This window comes from Tachypleus tridentatus, chromosome 9 (genome assembly GCF_004210375.1).
Source record: "Tachypleus tridentatus isolate NWPU-2018 chromosome 9, ASM421037v1, whole genome shotgun sequence".
Taxonomy (NCBI): domain Eukaryota; kingdom Metazoa; phylum Arthropoda; class Merostomata; order Xiphosura; family Limulidae; genus Tachypleus; species Tachypleus tridentatus.
The window spans coordinates 67,119,255-67,142,981 of record NC_134833.1 but is presented as its reverse complement, the minus strand read 5'-3'; the positions used below and the strand labels follow the sequence as shown (position 1 = coordinate 67,142,981).

General features: G+C 34.0%; 1 protein-coding gene across 7 annotated transcripts in view; it reads left to right on the top strand.

The window, feature by feature from the left end:
• Positions 1-23,727, top strand: part of msk (importin-7 msk) — a 57,451-nt gene that overhangs the window by 6,834 nt on the left and 26,890 nt on the right. For all 7 annotated transcript variants that reach the window (XR_013013820.1, XR_013013819.1, XR_013013818.1 and 4 more), the window contains 10 exons: positions 5,375-5,469; positions 12,471-12,644; positions 16,348-16,393; positions 16,535-16,634; positions 17,711-17,904; positions 18,499-18,588; positions 20,664-20,829; positions 21,072-21,232; positions 22,111-22,300; positions 23,317-23,442. Coding sequence is in view for 4 of the 7 variants with exons in the window: in XM_076454660.1 (XP_076310775.1) it covers positions 5,375-5,469; positions 12,471-12,644; positions 16,348-16,393; positions 16,535-16,634; positions 17,711-17,904; positions 18,499-18,588; positions 20,664-20,829; positions 21,072-21,232; positions 22,111-22,300; positions 23,317-23,442 (1,342 nt within the window). In the remaining 3 variants the exon portion in view is untranslated. The remainder of the gene's footprint in view (positions 1-5,374; positions 5,470-12,470; positions 12,645-16,347; positions 16,394-16,534; positions 16,635-17,710; positions 17,905-18,498; positions 18,589-20,663; positions 20,830-21,071; positions 21,233-22,110; positions 22,301-23,316; positions 23,443-23,727) is intronic.

The window sequence follows — 23,727 nt, the reverse complement described above, 5'->3', positions numbered from 1 at the left end:
CTTAATTTCTTATGTTCTAAAAGTACAGAAAATGGGCATTATTCCATTCAAATTTTGCTTTTGTAATCTGGATAACGAAATTTAGAAATTAACTTATTTTCTGTGTAAAAATGGACAAATTTTCACATTTTTATTTATATAAAGTTTGAATAAAACAACACATGAATTAAGATTTACATGTACTTATACTAAAGTTATACAAAAATGTTTAGAAGTGAGTAGTTTTTCGAGATTTGTGACTGTAATGTAAATCACTTTGACTTGTCAGCTCCTAAATATAGTCTCTCATTATGTTTTTGTCATAATTCCTTGCTAGCACCATTCAAAGTCTAGTATATCTTGGTGGAAGCACTCACCTTGGTCCTCTGAGTATGCTCCCATGTTCTCCTTGAATTTATCAAGATGAGTGTCAAGGATATGGACTTTCAGGGACATCTTGCAACCCATTTTGCCATAGTTATTCATCAGAGCCTCAACCAGTTCCACATAATTTTTGGCCTGTGATTGCCCAATAAGCCCTGAACCACTGCAACAAAGCTACCTCAAGCTTTTTTTCCCTTCCTACTTAGCTTTTTGGGGAATTCTATGCACTCCAGGATCTTCATTATTTGTGGTCCAACAAAGACACCAGCTTTGACTTTCTCCTCAGACAGCTTAGGGAAGAAGTCTTGAAGGTATTGAAGGCTGCAGACTCCTTATGAAGAGCTGTGACAAATTGTTTCATAAGACCCAATTTTATGTGCAATGGTGGGAACAACATCTGAAGGTCCACTAGTGGCTCACACATGACATTGTGCCTTCCCACAGAGAACTCGGGCCATTGTGGCCAGTGCTTCCTGTTGTAGTGTTGTGGTGTCCCTGCTGTCCCAAAGGCAAAGATAACAGGAAAACTTGATAAAGCCTCCTTGGAGACCCATTGGGAATGCTGCCATTTTGAAGTCTCCAGTAACCTCCCAGCCATACTCATAGTTCAAGGTTTCTAGCAAGGTCTTGATGCTGTTGTATTTCTCTTTGAGGTGCACCAAATGAGCCAGTGAAAGAGACAGATACTTATTCCTGTCATGGAGCAGCACATCTTTGAGATTTCTACAACATTCTAGAAAATTCTTGTAAGTTTGAGAAAATTCTCTATCAGCTACTCAGCACTGGTTGGGAACCCCTGCCATAGCCATTTGTGTTTCCTTGGGTCATACCATCACTGTTTGTTCTGTCTACCTGTTCCCTGATCTTGATGCTCTCATTGAACAGTTGCTGTCTCCCTTTTTCATCCTGAAGGACTTTAATGGATATCATCCTCTCTGGGGAAGTACTGATATCGATAGGAGGGGTCACTCTGTAGAGCATATGTTTTCTGATCACAACCTTTCTCTTTTCAGTACTGGTTCTTCTACTTATTTCCATGCACCTAGTCAGTCCTTTACTGCTATTGATTTCTCAATTTGCTCCACTTCATTATTCCCCCTTTTTTCATGGAGGGTTGACAATAATCCACGAGACAATGATCGTTGTCCTATAATTTTGAGAGAGATTGGCCATAGTTGATGCCACCTGACCTGCGTGCCTATGATCAGGCAAACTGGCCTTCTTTCACTGCTCTTGAAGACAACTGTGTGGCAGCAGTAACTGACTGTATTATACAGGCAGCTGCTCAATGTATTCCCAAAACCTTGATACATTTTCCACGATATCCTTGCCCATGGTGGAATCCTCCCTGCCACATGGCAAGGAAGACTGAAAAACAGGCCTGGGATACTTTTCGTAGGTATTCCATGCACTTGCACCATATTGCTTTCCAGCAGGCTTATGCACATGCTCAGTGGGTGTCAGAGCCAGAAGGAATCTTGGATAATGTTGACAACCAGCATATCTTCTACCAACAGTTCCAAAGTCATATGGGTCAAGATTCCAAAGGTCAGTGGGTAATATAATTCTGTCCCCCTCTCGATCTTGCTCTCTGATGGCCAGTAAGTAGCTGATACCCGAAGCATCACTGATACTCCAGGTGAAAGTTTTTACTGGATATCTAGCAGTTCCATTTTTTCTTCCACCCTCTAAGCCATCAAGACTTGGGCAGTGTGATTATCCCTTTCCAGCTGATTGTCTCTGTGACTGATCGTCCCTTTACACTGGTGGAACTTAAACTGGCAGTACATTGGTCAGACCTGATGTTGCACATTATGAAATGCTGCACCATCTTTCTCTTGTTTGTTTTTAACCATATCTGACAGGAGAATGTTTTTTCTGATGCCTGGCACCAGGGTATTATCCTACCTTTCTTCAAGCTTGGGATGGATCCCAAGATTCCTTCAAACTACTGTCTAACAGCTTTGATGAGCTGCCTCTGTAAGACCTAAGAGAGGATGGTTAATGTTCATCTTGTTTGGTTCCTTGATTCAAACAACCTTCTCTTGACCACCCAGTGTGGTTTCCGACAAGAGCTCTTCACCATGGACCACCACATTCGACTTGAAACAATAATCAGAGAATTTCTCAAACGAAAACATCTTGTATCAATATTCTTTGACATTGAAAAGGCTTATGATACAACATGGAGACCTACACGCATATGGATTATGTGGCCATTTGCCCATTTTTATTTTTTAATGACAGGTGATTCCAAGTTTGTGTGGGTTTGACACTTTCCCATTCTTTTTTACAGGAACTTGGAGTCCCTCAGGGCTGTGTTTTGAGTATTGCACATTTCAGTATAAAAATATTGCAAATGAACTCTATGCCGACGACTTTCACATCTCATGTCAGTTGTCAAATATGAGGTATATTGAGTGGCAGCTTCAGACTGCCTTCATTTGTTTACAGAAGTGGACCACAGCAAATGGCTTTAATTTCTCTCTCTGTAAAACAGTTTGCATGCACTTTTGCTGCTAATGGGGTATTTACCCTGATCCTGAACTCCATGCTGGTAAAGCTGTACTTCCTGTGGTCCCTGAGGCAAGGTTCTTGGGGCTTATCTTTGACTGTAAGCTTACCTTTATACTATGAGTCAGATGTATAAGAGCACTGAACATCCTCCATGTTCTCTCTTCCATCACTTGGGGAGTGAATCGATGTTCTATGCTAAAGATGTATCGTGCTCTTATGCAATCGAAACTTGAATATGGATCACTGGTCTATGGCTCTGCCAGACCATCGGCCTTAAAGATGCTAGACCCTATTCATCAAGGACTTCGGCTCTGCTCTAGGGCTTTCCACACTTCCCCAGTTCAGAGCTTATACATAGTCTCATGAGCCATCTTTGCACCTCTGCCGTTTGCAACTGTCTTTACTATATGCTTTGAAACTTCGTTCCTAACCAAAGCAACCCACCTGGGGTTGTGTTTTCCTTCCTCAGTGGGCCATACTTTTTCAGAACAAATGGTCTTCCATTGCTCCTTTTGGTTTTTGTATCTAGGTGCAGTTGGATGAATTGGGTATGTTCTTGGATAATATTGCTGTATCCACTGGTCAGCCCATCCCACCATGGCTTTTTACAGTACTCAAATGTGACCTATCTTTAAGTCATCTGAGAAAAGCAGACACTTCCAATTGGAAATACTGTCTGCTATTTGCTGAACATCTTTCGAACCATCCTTCCATTCCCATTTATACAGCTGGTTCGAAATCAGGTGACTGTGTGGGCTCTGCCATATTTTGTTGTGGTTTGGTAGTTGTGTATAGAATCCTCTCTACAGCTCCTGCTGAATAGTTCACTGCTGAACTGTATGTCATTTCTCTTGTTCTGGATTACATAGAAGCTAAGCAATACTCAAATTGCACTATTTATACTGACACTCTTAGTTCTCTACTGGCCCTGGAATTGCTTCACGTTAGTTCACACCCTGTTCTCACCAATATTCAAAACTGACTGGTCCATTTCTATTTAACATCCACTTCTATCTATTTTTTTCTGGATACCGGGCCACGTTGGTATTCACGGATTGAACTCGCTGACACCGCAGCTAAATCTATCTGCTCTGGCACTATCACTGCTGTACCTGTTCTATACATGGACTGTGGTCCTGTATTCAGGCTCAGCTCTGTTCCAGTTGGCAGTCGACTTGGAGTGAGCAACATGAAAACAAGCTTTTCCAAATAAAACCATCTATTGGAATTTGGCCATGTTATGTACCGTAAGGATCGGAATGAGGAAGTTATTCTAACTAGACTACACGTTGGTCACAGATTTTTAATTCATTGTTTTCTTTTATCTGGAACTAATGTATCAATGTGTTGTCTGTGTAACACTCAGGTCACAATAAACCACATTTTGTTGTGTTGGTATTGTTATGACTCTCAACAAGGGCACCATTTCAAATATGTTCTGTCCCAAGGTTTGTCCATAACATTAGACAATGTTATTGGTGATGGTGACACTGTCCACCTTGGAGATGTTTTTAGTTTTTTAAAAGACCATTAATAAAATTTTTAATGCTATTTAATTTTTTTAATTTATACATTAGACCTTTTCTTATGTGATTCCCTTTTAAGAATCAAAGTACATCTAGTTCAATTTGAAATTAGAAAATGGTTATAACATCAAATAACTCGAAACCAGAACTGGAAAGGCCAACTTCAGGTGACGGTGGTTTTTAAACTTACCTGTTAGTCTTTCTGACAAGTTATGATAATTACAATTGCTATAGACAGCCCTTTACAACTTGTATTACTGTTGTTTTTCTCTTACTGCTGTAGACTAGATGTAAAAATTGAAGTTAATGCTATTTGTTTTCAATTCAAAAATTAAACTTTGTTTTGTTTTACCTTAATTTCCTTTTATGAATTTTAATAATTTTGCTTTTAATTTTTCACTGGATGTTTGGTGCAGGTAGCCTAGTTGCTTTGTGCCATAAAACATGAAAAAATTAACTAACCAACCAGAATTGTATTTGTAGACTTGATATTGTCAAATTTGTAACACAGCCAGTTGTAGCTATCATGGTTGCTGTTGTTACTTAGATTGTACCATTACTGAATAACTTTTGATGGTTGGTTTGCAACATCTTAGTATATATCTCTAGATAATTATATTTTCATAACCTACACTGAATTTTGTCTTTCAAATATAGCACTGGGCTTAATGATGTTAAAAGTCTCAAAATTGGAATAATGTTTGAATGTATCACTTAATGGTTTTATTGCTTGCATATTTGTAGTATTAATGGAATAAATGTTGTCATAGAAATCATTCTGAGTTTTGTGGTGGATTAAACCAAAGAGAAAGTAGTCACTTGTATAATGTCATTGACAGTGAAAATATTCTGAACCGAGTTCTCCAGTCAGCATTTCTCCTTAACTGTGATTATGTTGGTTGTTTATTACAGAGACTTGTTTTAAATGAAATGATTGGTTATTATTGATGAAAGGAAGTTTTCTCTAGGCTACAAATCAAATTGATGATGACGAAAAACCAGATCTGCCATGGTGGAAGTGTAAAAAGTGGGCTATGCACATATTGTTTAGGGTTTTTGAAAGGTAAGTAATTTTGATCTGAATTTTTTTTCTCGCAATTTTCAGAGGTGCCAACCATTACGATTTGAGCGTAATTATTATGATTTTGGTGTGTAGATTACAACTATACATTCCTACAGACAAATTTTACGACTTGTTGCGACTCCCAAATCATTATATATTATATAGGCCAATACAATAAAGTGATAAATTGTTACTCCAGGACTTGAAAGGGGTGAAAAGAAAATTTCTAGTGAGATACAATTAAATTTTGATAATAAATAAGACATAGTCCAAATGGCTACTTGCGATAATCATGTTTGTGCTTAAAATAATAAAAAATATTTGTATCTCCGATGTCTTCCAATAGTTTGAGTGCAGTGCTTCTCCATACTGGGTACGTGGGAAAATCCATAGTTACGTTATAAGCGCTTGTTAGCCAATCAGCTCTTGCATAGATGGGTATTTTTCGTTTTCTAAGCAGCATAGAAATACCAATGAGATTGTTCACAAGATGGAAAAAAAGAGGCCTCGTTCACCAGCTTGTCTTGTTTCTGGCAAATCTAAAAGGACTAAAACTGTGAATCAAAAAAATTAGGAAAGAGTATAGTGCAAAATATCCAGTCATTGCATCGAAAGACATTGACAGTCATGCATTTTGTACAGTTTGTCACATCGATTGTTCTGTGGCGCATGGCGAGATAAACGATTGTTTCAGATATACAAAATCGGCATCTCACCCACAAAAGGCTGAGGCAAAGACAAAAACGATGCAGATAACATTTATGAGTAAGAATTCAGAATGTGAAACCATAAATGCAGAAGTGATGTTCATGCAATTAGTCATTGCTCATAATTTACCCCTAGCTGTAGCTGATCATGCAGGATATGTATTCAGAAAAATGTTCCCAGACTCTGATATTGCAAAAAATATGGCTGTGCTATAGCCAAAACTATAGCCATTGTACAAATGTTGGGTTGTGAAGATGACAGTGATTTCAAGCATACTTACTAAAGTGTTTACAGTTTAGCCACAGATGGATCCATCGACATGGATGACTCAAAACTGTATCCAGTGGTTGTTCGATATCTTGACCCTTTGCTTGGAAAAATTTTTTGTTCTCTTTTGACAATGGTGGAATGGAAAGAAAGTTCCATGGGAGAAAATATTTTCAAGCTTTTGGACCACAAACTGACAAAGAGGAAAATTCCATGGGAAAACTGTCTTAGTTTTTCTTCAGTGTTTCAGTTATGTTTGGTATAGGTAAAGGTGTGATGGGACACATCTCATGACGACAGCCTAGTATTTACTTCATGGGCTCTGCCTCTCACCTCATGAATATTGCTGCCCAGAAAGCTTCCAGAGAACTGTCCTGTTTCTGATATATTGATAGATATCTACTATTTTCTGGACAAAAGTGCAAGCAGAAAACAACTTTTCAAAGAGTTTCAAGGATTGTATGACAAAGAAACAAGAAAAATTCTACAACTTGTTAACACAAGATGGCTATCACTTGGGGTGTGCCTCAACAGAATGTTGGACATGTGGAAGCCATTGAAGAAGTATTTTCATTGTGAAAAGGAAAAACTAGATTCCAAAGGATGTAAATGTGCAGCTCAGTCAGGCAGCAAGACTTTAAAAGTCAGGATATCCTCTCAGCCACTCAGGGACACAAGACAATAGTCTCCGAAAGCAGACAAAGAAACATTTGATATAACTCAATATATGTTTAGGCAGTCTGACCTAAATCAAAGTTTTTATCAATGAAAAAAGAGAAGGAAACGAAAGCTAGCAAGGAAATAACCAAGAAAAGTTGTGTGCAGAGCAAGTTAGATAAGTTAACAGTTTTCTTGGACAACAAAATGAACTTGTTATTTTGTCTTTTTTCATTCTGCAATTCCTCTATTTGAGCAAGCCAATTTGATATTGCAAAGAGAAGAACCTTGCATACACATTATACATAGAACTCTGATTACACAAGTAAAAAATATACTTGTCAGATACATCAAACCAGAATATCTTGAAGGCAACATCACTGAACTTGACAACAATTGAAATCGCTGCCAAGGAATACATTTTTAAATATGAGAAGGACCTGGATCTGATCAGCTTCTACACCAGTGTCAAGAAATAGTGTTGTAGCTACAAATTACGTGATGAAACATTTCTCTCTAAATGATGAACTTCTGATTCATGCAGAGGTTGCTGATCCAAAACTGATAGTCAGCAAAGTTTTCTCTTCTCTATGCTTCTTCACAGACAGGTATCCTGTCCTTATCAATACACATGAGCACGACACTACTGACAAGTTGGAAGGGCAATATTTGAACTATCAAATTGATACTTTTTCAGAAACTGTCCTTCAGTTGAATGTTGACAAGTTTCTGGTTCAACTGTCTACAGTTAAGGATGGAAACGGCAACCAGAAGTATGACATTCTGTATAGGGTTATGCTTGGAATTCTTACGATATTCCATTCTAATGCTGACAGTGAAAGGATATTTAGTTTAGTGACTCAAAACAAAAGCAATTTCAGACCAAACTTGAGCACCTCAGTTTTGAGCAGTATTGTAACACACAAGATGTGTATGCAGTCAAATGGACAATGTTATAACTTCCAACCATCCAGAGACATTTTCATGAAAGCAAAGGCTGCAACAGCTGCAAAACTATTACAATAAGTGTCATAAACATGATATAAACTAGTCCTTACACAAAGGCTTTTTCTGCTTACTGTTTGTGCATGTTCAATGTTGTTTTACCAGTCTGTTTGTTACTCTGAATTAAAGACATAATTTCAAAAGAATTTTTTAATTTATTTATTAAATACACAAAATACAGTCATAAATGAGCAATCTAGAGCAGTAATAAATAATAATAGTTATAATAATATAATAATAAACAGCTTAGAGACATTGGTCAGGTCTAGTAGCCACAAATGATAAAGGGCTCTGTCTACCATCATTACACTCAGTCATTTGAAATAGTTGGCATTTCTGAATTTTGTAAAAAAAAAAAATAAAGTAAGCTTTTGAACTTAATGTTGATTTTTTTCTGTTGACACAAAAACTTTTGCAGTTTATTTTATATTAAAACAAAAAAAAAACAAAATATTATTACTCCTTTTAGTTAGTTGAAAGCTGTTAAAACTTTTAGGAAGGAAATCAAGCCATGTTCAATAGAACCATATATTACATGTGTTGATTGGATATTCAATATTTTTAACTAGTAAATAATCACATTATTATTCTTATTAATTGATAGATTTGTTAATTAAGATTTGTTAATCTTTGTGAACTCCAACTATGTTGCTCTTTTGTTACTGTTTTTATAAGCAGTTAAGGTGATTATCAGATAGCTTGTTTAAAATTTTTTCTGTCTGTAATTACTATTAATCTATTTCTATGTTAAGTCACACTGTATATAATTAAATGGCCAAACTTTGGCACCAGTTTTTTAATCGTATTCACCATTTTATAATTTACTGTGAAACTTAATTTGTTTTCAGCTTGATACTGGAATGTCTGTACTGTCACTGTTCAAATAAGGAGGACTTTGTGACAAGAAAAGTAAATAAAAGATAATGATTACAACTTAGTTACAACAGATGAGAATATTTTTAACTTATGATGGTTTTAGGTCTAGTGCTCTGGCCCTTGGGACTTAAGTTTAAGTGATAGCAAAACACTGCTAGGATAGAAGTATGTATGTGTGTGTGTGTGTGTGTAATGGTGGATGTAATGTGGTTAAAACTTTAATCATACTTGTATGGAAACAAGTATTGTTGTACATAACATGAGAGGTAAATAGAACAGGTGTGTATACTGCATTTTGGTTAGTTTGGATGCATATAAAAAATTGAAGATTAATACAGTGTATTCTTTCATGTACTTTTTATTTATGTAACTGATCCAGTACTAGTAAACATTTTGTTGATGTAACTGTGATCATGTACTATACTAGTAAACTTTTTTTGATGTAACTGTGATCTAGTACAATATTAATAAAACTTTTATTAGATGTAACTATTTTTTATTTATTGTTATAACAGTGATATTTGAGAAAGTGTAATTTTCTTTATAATTTTCTAGTTATAGTGTCTGTTTTTCATTAAAAAATTAATTTAATGTTTTTGGTAATGTTTATTAAGGTATTACCTCTCGGTGTGGATTCTCTATGCATGGTTCTGAGACCTTCCAGAGAAGGTTACGTTCTTTCGGTTTACCTCCTCTGGGAAATAAACGTTTGCTGTGTATTGCAACCCGTAAAGGGGGGAAGGATTTTGTGGAACTGATGATGTATACTATGAGATGCTGTGCCATCTCTTCTCTTGCTATCTTCTGGATGTTTTTAACTGGATCTGGCAGGAGAATGCTTTTCCTGTTGCTTGGCACCAGACTATTGTCCTGCCTTTTTTAAGCCTGCAAAAAATCCCCATATTTCTTCAAGCTACCATCTGATTGCTTTGATGAACTGTCTGGAAGATCTTAGTGAGGATGGTTTATGCTCATCTTTTTTGGTTCCTTTCATCCCACCCAGTGTGGGTGGTGCCTACGACATTGATCCATCATGGATCACCTGATTCAGCTTGAAACATCAATCAGGGAAGTCTTTTCAAGGAACAACATCTTGTTTCCATATGTTTTTACCTTGATAAATACTACATTGAGGTATGACATCCTGTGAGACTTCCTCTCTGATGTGTTGCTTGGCCCTGTACTCATTTTTGTTGAACATTTTTAATGTACTGGCAATTCCAAGCCATGTGGGTTTGACACTTTTCTGTTCTTTCCAATAGGAACTTGGAGTCCCTAAGGGCTGTGTTTTGAGTTTCACACTTTTCAGTAGAAAGATTAATGTTATCACTGAACAAGTCCCTCTCACTGTTGCAAACGGGCTCTATGTTGACAACTTTCATGTTCATCAGTCGTCAAACATGAGGTATATTGAGTGGCAGCTTCAGACTGCCCTTAATCATTTACTGAAGTGGACCACAGCAAATGGCTTTAACTTTTCTCTCTAAAACTGTTTGCATGCACTTTTGCTGCCAATTGGTTATTCACCCTGATCCTGAACTCCATGCTGGTAAAGCTGTGCTTCCTGTGGTCCTTGAGGCAAAGTTCTTGGGGCTTATCTTTGACTGTAAGCTGACCTTTATTCCACACATCAAGCAGCTATGTGTCAAGAGTACTAAGGCACTGATAATCTGTGTCCTCTCTTCAACCTCTTGGAGAGCAGATTGACATCCTATGCTAAAAATCTATTGTGCTCTTATTCAATCAAAACTGGACCATGAGTCTCTGGTCTGTGGCTCTGCCAGGACCTTGAAGGTGTTGGACCCTGTTTACTAGCAGGGGCTTTGGCTCTGCACAGTGACCTTCTGCACTTTTCCAGTCCAGAATTTGTACACTGAATCTCATGAACGTCCTTTATACTTTCACTATTTGCAACTGTCTTTACTGTATGCTTCAAAACTTCGATCTTTACCACATCATTCCACCTGGGATATTGTTTTCCTTTCTCAGTAGGCCATGCTTTTTCGGAAGAAACAGTCTGCCATTGTTTCTTTTAGCCTTCATATCCAGGTTCAGTTGGATTAAATGAGTCTGTCCTTGGATAACATAACTGTTACAACTTGTCACCTCATCCCACCATGGCATATTACCATCCCCAAATATAATCTTTCTTTGAGTCATCTGAATAAGACGGGTACCCCTGATTGGCAGTACCCCTTTCTATTTGCCAAACATCTTTTGAACCATCCTTCTATTACCATTTATACAGCTGGTTCAAAATCAGGTGACTGTGTGAGCTCTGCCGTGGTTTGTTGTGGTTTGGTGGTTGCGTGTAGAATCCCCTCTACAATTTCTGTGTTTACTGCTGAACTGTACGCCATTTCTCTTGCCCTGGATCACATAAAGCTAAGCAATACTCAAATTGCATTATTTATACTGATTCACTTGGTTCTCTATTGGCCCTGGAATTTCTTCCCATTGTTTCTCACCTTGTTCTTGTTGATATTCAAAACTGACTGGTTCATTTCTCTTTATCATCCATTTCTATTCAGTTGTGGATATTGGGTCGTGTTGGTTTCTGCAGGAATGAGCTTGTTAACACCATAACTAGTCTGTCTTATCTTGTGCTATCATGGCTGTGCCTGTCTCATATATGGTGTACAGTGTTGTAATGAAGGCTCAGCTCCTCGCCAATTCACAGTTGACTTGGAGTGGGTAATGTGGTAACAAACTATCCCAAATAAAACCTTCTTTCTTCCATAAGGATTGGAAGGAAGAATTTATCCTAGCTAGGCTTAAGCATTGGTCACATTTTTAATTCATTGCTTTCTTTTATATGGGACTGATGCACCAGTGCATGGTCTGTGTGACATTCAAGTCACAATAGCCCACATTTTACTGTTGTGCCATCATTACAACTGTGAGCAACTACACTATTTTAGATATATTTTTACTATAGGTTTTTCTCTGACATTGGACAGTGTTGTTGGAGATGGTGTCACTGTCCACCTCAGTTGTTTTTAGTTTGAGCCATTGGCTTTTTTAACTCTTAAGTTTTTAATTTAAAAATTGGGCTTTGTTTTATTTTAACATGATTCCTTTTTATGTATTTTATTTTTTTATATTTGTAATTTTTTACTAATTGTATATTGTAGCTAGCCTAGTTGCTTTGCACCAATAATGTCAACCAACCAACCATTAAAGAGTTTATTGGTCATATTATCTTTAGCAGTTAAATTGTATTCATCAAAGTCCAGTAGGTAATGTATGGTTCAGCTCTTACTGGTACCAGTTGGTAGTTACTTGGTACATACATTTCAAAACAGTTTGTGAAGAGCCATGTATTGTGTTAATGATTAGAAGCTCAGTTCACTTCTTCATTACAGATGAGTAAGTTATGTGTGTACTATGTAAGTATCTTTTTAATTAACTGTTGAGACCATTGTACAAATAAAGTGTAGTTTATAAATGAAGGATTTCTATCAGAAGTTTTTGTTCTTTCTCATTAGGTATGGGAGTCCAGAAACTGTAGCTAAAGATTACAGAGAGTTTGCAGATTATTACTTGAAAGCTTTTTCAGGTGGGATTATCGAGGTGCTGTTGAAAGTGCTGGACCAATATAGGAACAAAATTTACATGTCACCTCGAGTTCTCCAGCTGGCTTTGAACTACTTGAATCAAGCGTGAGTATTTCAATAAACAAACTTTCTTTATATGAAGAACCTAGTTGTGTAGTGTTAATGTCACTAGATGTATGCAGTCTTCAGCATTTCTAAGGTTCTTAATAAATTTCACCAATCACAAATTCTTGTTTTGATCCACTACTTTAAGCTACTGTAGGTTTGCTTGAAAGTTAAATTTTTCAGAGCAGTTGTAACTGATTTTTATCAGTCCTGAATGTCAGATTAACAAAAACACATACTGGAAGAGTAGACTTGAGCAAATAAAAAAAAACTTAAGTATGTTGCTTTCATAATTTTATTTGTATTTATTAAAGCTTTTGTTTTTAACATAATTTGTGTAAAGTCTTAATTTTTTGAAGTTTAGATGTGTATACTATAGTTTGAAGGCATTTTGTAAACTGTTTTTAATAGTAACAGCTTTCTAGCCATACATCATTTTAATCCTGTGTATGAATGGGGTCAGAATATAGATACCACTTTCTATGATTAGTGTTCAAAATTTAATGGAGATACATTATTATAAATACATGTCAATAATGTTGGCATCATAATACAGTTAATAAATCAAATTTTGTTATTATATGAGTTCTTAATTTAAAAAAATATTCAAAATAGTTACTCGGTGCTCAATCTTGTATGTCACATGACAAGTCCATGCTCTAGGTTATTTAGTTTGTACAATCTTTAAATAACAAAAACTAGAATAAAAAAAATAAGAACCTCCTACTGTAATTTCATTCTTTTTTAAGCTGTTTAGTTACTTAAGTGTGCAGGTCTTAGTTGTAACTACAGATTGTGAACAGTATAAATCTGATGGCTGTCTTTTTGCAGGAGGGAAACATAAATTTGTTATAAAATGTTGAAGTGTGTTTACTCAAGTCGTTGCTCCATGTTAGTGATCACTTAAACAAGGCTTTAGTTTCTGAATTGTCTGACTTATAGAGGTTGTTGCAAAGCCACACAGGGTTGACTGCATTAAAGTTATTTTGGGTCCTCATAACATTGTTATAGTCCATACTTAACATTGTGCATTTTTATAGCATAATTTACATTGTAAAATGTTTGGTTGTAAGGCTGGCATGACTGAAGGACACCACCTTTTCTTGTATGTTTTCTGTAATCCATCTGAGACTCTTTCCCTACATGTTTCAATAGTTTGATCATGTTGAAGTTTATAGGTGCTGCATCCATTGACTTCTGACTGGTTTATCTTCATTTTGTTTTCTAGATGCTTTAGTTATGCAATAGTTGAATGTAAGGTATAACTAGAAATTTTGTCTTGGTGAACTTGTATCTGGATGGCATCATTTCCAGATAGAAATAATTATTGTGTTGCATGCTGTTAGATAGCTTTTACTACTCTTTTATGGTGAATTCTAACCTGTTACGAGATGCTGCATTTCATTCACCATTGCTGTTGTATGACTTGTTGAAAGTCTGTTTGAATAATCCTGGTACCTCAAGTTGATACATGTTTCTTTGTTTTTCAGTGTTATTAAATAAAAGGGGGTATTTCCATTTTGTAAAATATAAATCTGAATACATCTTTATTACCCAAGTTACTTTACCTTTCTTTTAATACACTTGTGTTTTTTCAGATGAAAAATGTTTCATAATTTCATGTTGATTATGCAGTAAGCTGTTTTTTATTGTCTGTGGTGATAATGTTATTTGTTATGGTTACTGACAAAACGGTATCAAGCTTTATGTGATTGATCATTGAAAGTGTTGTATTTCTGTCAGTACTGATGCTAGAATTTTTTTTCATTACTTTGACTCTGTGTATTTATTGCATGTTTGATATTTCTCACTGGTAAATTTTTTCTTGTACATAAAATTTTAACTTTGTTCTTTGTTAGGAAATTTTAATGAATTTTGAAATCTGTGACCTTTTATTTTGTATGGAGTTATGATAAACATTAATTACAGATTAACTATGACTTGAACTAATGGTAACAAGTTTTACTTAATAATTCTCAAGTTCTTAATACTTTTTTGTTTCAGGTCTGTTAAGACTATTTAAAGCAAGTTTTTTTATATTTTAATGTTTAACTCTTTTGCAATGGATCAGGGTTCAAAGACCATGTCACCTTTGACTCGCAATCAAAATTTTATTGAATTATTTTATTAATTTCTATCAGTATGTTTGATATCAAATTGTAATTATAATTCAAACCTTAATGTCATATATGAGTTAATTTCTCAATTTAAAAGTAAATATTAAAATAACGCATCTAAATATAGATTTTAGTGAGTTGTGTGGTATGTTAAATGCAGCACTGTTTAAAATTAGATGTTTTTGATGTCAAAATGCCGAGTCTATAGTTTTGTACAAATTAGACACTCAAATTACTAATATTAAAAAGCTAGAATGTATCTTATTTTGCTGAGGTATGGCTTATGTACTGAATCAAACATGATGTCTCTGTTCAACTCTTTCCATTTTTCAAAACAGCCCTTAGTATACTCTTACTAAAATATGACATGTGAATAACCAATTGACAGCTTAGAATGCCCTCAGGATGGTGTTTCCTGCCATTTTAATTTTTGAAAAGGCTTCCACACTCTTAGTCCTAGGTTTCAGTGAAGTAGGTTGTCTTTAATCTGCTCAAAGTTTCATATTTTTTTAAATTGTGAAATAAACCATAGTAAGCTTTAAAATTATAGTGGAATTCTATGGTATCAGTGTAGTTATTTATGATTTTCTTGTTATTCAACTGTATATACAAAACCTTAAAAAAAAAATCCTCACAAAATTTTAAAAGGCCTTAGCAACCTATGCCCAGCAACAACTGAGTACAAAGGTTGTAGTAAGAATAAATAATATTTGTTTTGCTCTTGATTTATTGTTCTATATTTTAAGAAAAAATAAGTTTAATTTATTTCTAAATAGTAATAATCTATATACACATGTGTATAATAATTGAAATATTGCACAGTACTAGTCTAATAAAACACAGCCAAGAAATTCCCTACGACTAAAGACTAACAGCTTTATATTACTGGACAGGTGACTAGAATGCACATGTAATGCATCAATACAAGCAATGTAATGTTAGGTAGTCATGACTGGAAGTTCAATATTTTTATTATAAATGTGTGTTCGTATACAGCTCTGAGACTTCATCTACTTAGACTAAACACTTGCATTTTTGTGTTATAATATTTAGTCATTCTGGCACAAAAAAATAATTTATTTCCTCTTTTTTTATGATGGTTACAAATTTGGTCAAATGACACACCCCACATAGTTGAATATAGAAAATAAAATATAAAGTTTTAATGAAAACAAACATTTGAAATGTATTTGGGAGGTTTTAGATTATGCAAGTAATATCTGAGATTTTTAGATGAAGAATAATTGTTTTTAAGCATAACATGAAATCACTTTGCACTCAGATTAGTAACAAAACAATTTTCACAAATAAGCCTTTAGTAAAAATATTTCATTAAAAAATCATTTTTGTTATCAAAATATCTTTACTAAATGTCTACCAAATTTTTTGAATATGTATATGATGTAGTAAAAGTTACAGTGCAAGTACTTCATCTGTGCAAATGTGTAAACAAACTTGTGTATATTATACTAAGCCCAGAGTAAGAGGGTAAATTTCATGTTTTTTGTGCTTTCTTAACCTTAAATTGCAAAGTGTTTACTATAAAATATTGTAACTTTTTCAAAGATAATTTATTTTTTCTCCAGCGTTACCCACGCCTTCTCGTGGAAGTTTCTCAAGCCCCATATGATGGTATGCAAACTTTGTTATTTAAGAATAAAATGACAAATTACATTTATACTAGTAAGTGTGACATTGTATTAAAATAGTTATTTTTTAACACTGGGTTTACAACTAAAGAATGGTCATAGTTGAAGTTTTATATTTTAATAGGGAATTATTCAAGATATTATCTTCCAACTGATGTGTTACACTGATGAAGATGATGAGCTATGGAAAGCTGACCCTCAGGAGTACATTCGAATGAAATTTGGTATCTTATATTTTATTTGCTTTATATTCTGTTGTGTATAGTCTCATTGTGTGGTTATATATATTTGTCTAAAACATAAGGGGAGACACTTGAAATTGCTATGGTTCTCATTTACTAATATTTGAAAATTTATAATGCGCAGTGTAGTTTAATCTTTTGCTAAATAGTAAATGGACAGAGTATAACCTGGTAATTAGTCTGTCAGATTAGGAACTGAAAGATCGTGGGATTTAGACGTGCTGCCAAAGGTACTTCACACTTTGGGCTTTATAGGAGTGAAAACTTTTGTTGAGTCTAGACACTTTAGACATTAGATGTTGCTGTCTTTGTAGGAGTGAACAGTTTGATTGAATCTAGACACTTCAGACATTAGATGTTGCTTTCTGTCTGGTCTGCAGTTCAAAATTAATGATAAAGTCAAACTTGGACCATCCTAAGTTTAATATTTTTCTTGGAATCTTAATGTCCTTGTCTTTATAGTACAGAGAATGACTAGATGTTTATCATCTTTACTGAATCATCTTCAGTCTATATTATGCACTGGTACAAACTATCATATTTTACCCTTGCATACAGATCTCCACTTTCCTTCTATTTAACACATTGTGCACAGATGGTGATTAGACAAATATATAACTTTTTAGTTTATTCAAAAGTAAGGAATTTGATGTCACCAGTTATTTGGTTAATATTAGTATTACATAGTCTGTTTCATTAAAATGGTTGATATAAATTATTAACGTTTGGAGAAGATTGATTTTTAAGCAAAAGTTAACTTTTCAGTATTTTTGGAATTTATGGAATATATTTGTGTATACATATTTATTGCATTAATTATAAGGTTTTTAGAAATAAAATAATTTGTTGGAGTCTGGACAAGTGGATGATCTAATGGCTAGAGGTTAAAAACTATTTGATATTTTCAGGTGTATGTGAGGAGAGACTTTATAATTCTATTTGATTTGTATTTCCTGATGTGTTCAAGTAGAAACTGTTTGTCTGGTATTTTCAGGTGTATTTCAGGCCAAATTGATATTTATAGATGTATTTCAGGAGAAGTATTTGTCTATTTCCAGATGTATTTGAGGATTTCATCTCTCCTGTGATAGCAGCTCAAACTCTTTTCCATTCTGCTGTCAAAAAGCGAAAAGACATGTTACAGAAAGCCATGGGATTTGTTCTCTCTATTCTTACGAACCCCACTTCCAGTCCTCGGCAGAAAGATGGAGCCATGCATATGGTTGGGACAGTGGCAGACATCTTGTTAAAGGTGTAGTAGCACCTACCAGTAAACATACAACAATAATACATATTTACAATAATTTGTGTAAATTTAATGGATGGAGGTGTGTTAGGTAGCTTATTTGTATTAGGTCCAATTGAACCTAAGTTTTAAAATCTTAAATACAAGTTTCTAAGTTCCAGTTTTCATTGATTAAAATGGTGTTTATTGACAGCAACAAACTGTTTCATATGATACCTTCTGACTTTAAGTTTTTTCAAGGGCAGAACAATGCTGATTTCATGTATCTTAATTTGAGTTTTTAGTCTATATCTGTATTTGAGGAGATAAGTTTAGGTCAGCAAAGTGAAATTTAGAAGATACTAAAGAGAAAAAAAACACCAAAGAATAATCTATTATTTTTTTAAGCAAAGAAAATAATAACAGCACTTAATATTTTATATAAAAAAGTTCAGTGTCACTATATGCAGATTTATCAAAACCAGGATTTCTTATTGAATACTTGCTCTCTTGATGTTGGAGCTAAGTTAGCTGTGGCATTAATATTTTTTGAGATGTTAGTTTTGTTTCATATTATCAAAATATTTTTCTGATATGTAAAATATTTGTATTTTTGTCCAGAAAAAATTCTATAAAGATCAAATGGAGAACATGTTAGTGATGTATGTGTTTCCAGAATTTTCAAGTCCTCATGGCTACATGCGTGCTAGAGTAAGTAATATTATGAACCATTTCTGCATTTTGTACATAATTATTAATGTATAAATTCCTCTAAATAAACAGAAAATAGTTGTGTAAAGTAAATATATACAAGAAAACAGTGTGTTATAGCAACCTTTCAGGTGTAAGATAAACTTATGGGTATACAACAGTCTAATGTACTTCTACATTGTTACAATCATCTGGTTTTAATATAATCAACATCTTTATGTAGTTACAGTGAACATAAGTTTTCACATTACTTGTTGGCAGTCTTTCCCTTGTAGCTATTTTGTTTCATTAAATTGTTGCTGGTTTTCATATTAGCTTCCATATTTAACTCAGTGTTACATTTTTTAAAGCCTCATAAAGACATTTTGTTATTCTGTGAGACTGATTTATTATTACTATGTTATAGAAATCTTCAGTAATCTTTCATTATAAGAGACCTTCCTATTCTAAAAATAATGTAATAATATTTGATAACTTTTATATTATAATGTCTTAGTGGGTTTTTGGTAAATCAATGAATAGTGGACAAGCATCAACAAATTAAAGATTGGCTAGTTTCACTCCTGTCTGCAAGAGAAGTAATAGATGTCCCAGTAGTTATAGGCCCATTGGTCTTACATCAGTTGTGGGAAATTTTGGAAAGACTGATAAAATACACTTTGGAAAGTCATTTAATGAAGTTCAGAATCTTACTGGATAGTCAACATGGTTTCACTAAGGGAAAATGCTGCCTTACAAATATTTTGACAATCTTTGCAAAGGTTATTACTTATGTAGATGAGGGTAAGGATGTAGCTGGAGTTTTAAAAAAACATTTGAAAAAGTGCCATATAATAAGCTTGTGAAGAAACTTGTATCTAGGTGTAGGGGATAAGATAACTAATTGGATAGAAGAGTGGCTTGATGGAAGAAAATGGAGGGTTGTTATAATGGAGTTCTGTCAGACTATTAATCTTGCAAATGGGGTACCTCAGGGGTTCAGTCTTGGGATCTTTGTTCTTTTTTATTTCAGTCAGTGAAAAAAATGAAAGGATGGTTATTCAAATAGTTAAATGTACAGATTATATTAACGTCTTGGGTGATGCTGGCCAGGAAGAGGATGTTACTGATTTACAAACACATTTAGATCACTTAGTGAGTTGGACACATAGATAGCAGATGGCTTTTATTTATGATACATGCAAAATAATGCATGTTGGTTATCATAATTTGAATTAAATATAATTTTGATGAGAATAGCTTTAACAGTGTCATGAAAGAATATGATCTTGGTGTAATGGTTCATCAGTCTCAAGTTATCCAAGTAGTATGCTTTTACTTGTGGTATGGCAAATAGGAGTTTAAGTTGTATCTACAGAGATATTCAGTACAAGTCTAAAGAGGTTATTTTTTTTTAAATAAGGTACAAATGCCACATTTGGAATATTGTGTTCAACCTTGGGCTGTTTACCTAAGGAAAGACATTAAATTGTTGGAAAGGGCTCAGAGGACAAAATAAAATGGTACCTGGGATGAAAGGGTTGTCATATGAGGAGAGATTAAGATCTTTAATTGTTTTTTCTTGAAAAAGAGTTTGAGGAGATTGAAGTGTTCAAGATTGTAAAGGGAATAATGTTTGCATATTGTTATTGTATTACAGTAAGATATTCTGATTATCTTCATAGTGTTACAGTACTATAATAAGGTATTCTGGTTATCTTTATATTGTTACAGTATTATAGTAAGGTATTCTCGTTATCTTCTAATTGTTACAGTATTATAGTAAGGTATTCTCGTTATCTTCATATTGTTACAGTATTATAGTAAGGTATTCTCCATATTGTTATATTGTTACAGTATCATAGTAAGGTATTCTCGTTATTTTCATATTGCTACAGTATTATAGTAATATTTTTTGGTGGAAGTATGTACTGTTCTTGAATGTGAATTAGGAAATTAAGGAGTGAAAGAGAGAAAACAGCTTCATATCATGTTTGCATACAAGTAAGTATAATATAACAGAATTAACACATGATTGAATTGTATGTTTATCTTTGTTTACCATTTGTATATACAATTTTAATTTTCTGTACTAGGCTTGTTGGGTGCTTCACTACTTCAGTGAAATCAAGTTTAAAAATGAAACGAATCTCATCCAGGCCCTGAACATGACACAGAATTGTCTTCTTAATGACCAGGAACTTCCAGTCAAGGTGGAAGCTGCAATAGGACTTCAGACATTAATTACCAGTCAGGACAAAGGTCATGAATATGTTCCTGTTAATCAGGATTTTGTATAAAACTTAAGTAATACAACATCAGAACAGATATTTGCAAATATGTAACTTCTGACAGCAGTGATTTTTGTTTTCTCTAATTTACTGTTTCTCTGAGTTTAGCCACCTGTAGTGTAATAATGAAACTTTATTGTTCACTGCTTGGACTTTTTCTAATCATCTGACACTTAACCACAAGTAATTCTCAAGAGGATCTTTCTTTTACAGCCCAGAACATCATCAGACCTAACATTAAACCCATCACTCTGGAACTCCTCAAGGTGATAAGAGAGACAGAAAGTGACAATCTCACTAACGTCATGCAGAAGATAGTATGTATTTTTAGTGAAGAACTACTGCCAATTGCACTGGAGATGACCCAACATCTAGTAAGTTCTTGTACGTGATGAAACGTTTTCACTAATTCAAACAAATCTTAGTGGCATTTACTATTCAATATAGAACAGTTGAACTCATTCAGAAGGTCCTTGTCCAAACGTTTTTACTTACAAGGTAAGGGGTTACAGACATGTTTGTTATATATTGGGCGATACAAACATTTAGATGTTCTATTTAACAGACATTTTCTTAAATGTACTTTAACTTAGTTGATCTGTTAGAATAAAAGTGTTAATATCAAAGCTAATATTGATAATTACTTAATCTTATGTCTTTACAATCAGGTTTGTTACACTTGTTTCACAAATTTAATGTAAGACTAGACAATTTTGTTCTTTTCAAATTGTGTAATATAACATTGTTATTTTTGTTTATGCTGTTTAGAAAAGTTTCAAAAAGTATTTTTGTCCCTTGCATTAATTTTTAAGCAAGCTACTAATAATAATCCAGTAAGTGTTGCCTGGTTTCTCACACTGCTGGCAATGAAACTGTTCTTACTTGTGTAACTGTCAGATGTTAGTATTATTTCAAAATAACATCTACTCAGTATCTTCACAACTGATTCTTTTTTACATTTAGTTAGTGGTAATGACCCAATTTGTGTCTTGTAAAGTGATGATATTTCTATAGTGTGTTTACAGGAAATATTCTCTACCATGTCATTTATGTTTACAGGACTTGTGATGTTAAAATCTGGGTTTTAATTTTCCACTGTGGACAGTGTGAAGCTAGTATATTCCATAGCTTTGCACAATGAAATCTACAATAATTTTCTGATTGCTAGAATATCACTGAATGGTGTGATTCTTTAATTAGTAGAATATCTAGACTGGTTATTCTGTTCTGTAGTCTGGTTTTTTATCATTAGGCCCAGACTTTCACTCAAGTTATAGAGAATGGTACAGAAGACTCAGATGAAAGAGCAATTACAGCTATGGGTGTATTGAACACCATTGACACCATTCTATCGGTAATGGAAGACCAGAAAGAAGTCACTAAACAACTAGAACCTGTTGTCCTACATGTCATTGGTGTTATTCTCTCACAAGGAGTCTTGGGTCAGTTTGTTTTTTTTGGTACTTAAATTTCAGTATCTTAATTGCTTGGAATCTTAAATATTGAACATGTTAGTATTTCTAACTTATGGGAACCAATCCATTCAAATTAGCTGTAATATTGTTTTATATGTTAGGATTTATTATTATAGTTCATTGTTGGATTTTTTGTGGAAGTTTCAACTTTATGCTCATACCTTAATGTCTTTTATTTGATTCATATGAATAAATGAAAAGAAACTTTCTTACAAATGTCATAATTGGAAGAATTGGTAAGTGGAAAGAAACTCCAATACTGGGATGGCTTTCACTCTTGAATTAGCTTACCTGGTGTAGCGTGAGGTCCTCACCTCTAAGTTAGCTCAGTTAGTAAAGCAAAGGTTCTCAGTTCGGAGTTTCCTTTCACTTATCAGCATTTTCATTTAGAACAAAGTCTGTTAGATGTTTTTCTCTTTGATTGCCTTTTAGTATATATTAAGTTTGCATTAGAAATATTTAAAATAACCAACAGCTATTTGTAATAATTGTCTTTGAAGGATTATAGTGAGATGTGTGATACTAAGGTTTGTTATTGTAACCTATCACTGTATGTCCAGAATGCTTATGTTGTGGCACTGAGTACGAACATGAAACTGTAGTTATGTGGTGTTCAGTCTTACTGATAACAGAGAAATAGGTAGTAACATGGATCTAGTTTACAGAAGGCTTGCAAAGTTTCATTAAGATACAGTAAGTACTTTCATAGTTGGGTATCACCATGGTTGCATGGTGGTTATGAGGTGCTGCAAAATACATCTGTCTGTGGTGAAAGTGTTAAATGTAGATTTTTCACAGGTAAAGTTTTTAAAAATATTAATGTAATGTGAAGACTTGTTACTTTGGGTCAGTGTTAAATTCAGAACTTGTTTACCGTGGAAGTTTATTTTTTAATTAAACTCTAAATTTGTTGTGAAAATTTTTATAAAAAACTATTACAGAAGATTGTATTGCAGTTTGATAATATATTTTTTTACTTTCAGAATTTTACGAAGAAGCCATGTCATTGGTTTATAGCCTGACATGTAACTACATCTCATCAGACATGTGGAAAGTCTTTGAGATGATATACCATACGTTCCAGAAGAATGGATTTGACTATTTTACTGGTTGGTACTGAAAGTGTAAAATCACATTGTAAGAAGTGGTTTGAAAAGTAAATTTTGAGGGTATATGTACACATCAAGTTATTGTAACTGATCTGTCTAGGATGTAGTGACTTTTGGGGTTATGTGTACACATCAGATGATTGGAACTGGAGCATCTAATGCGATCTGTTAGAAATGTTAATTTTGAAACATAATCTTATTTTGAAAAATAAATGAATTTTGGTTATAATTTCTATTTTCTTGCTACAGCATAGCTACCATAAGAAGCCATGTCATTAATTTATA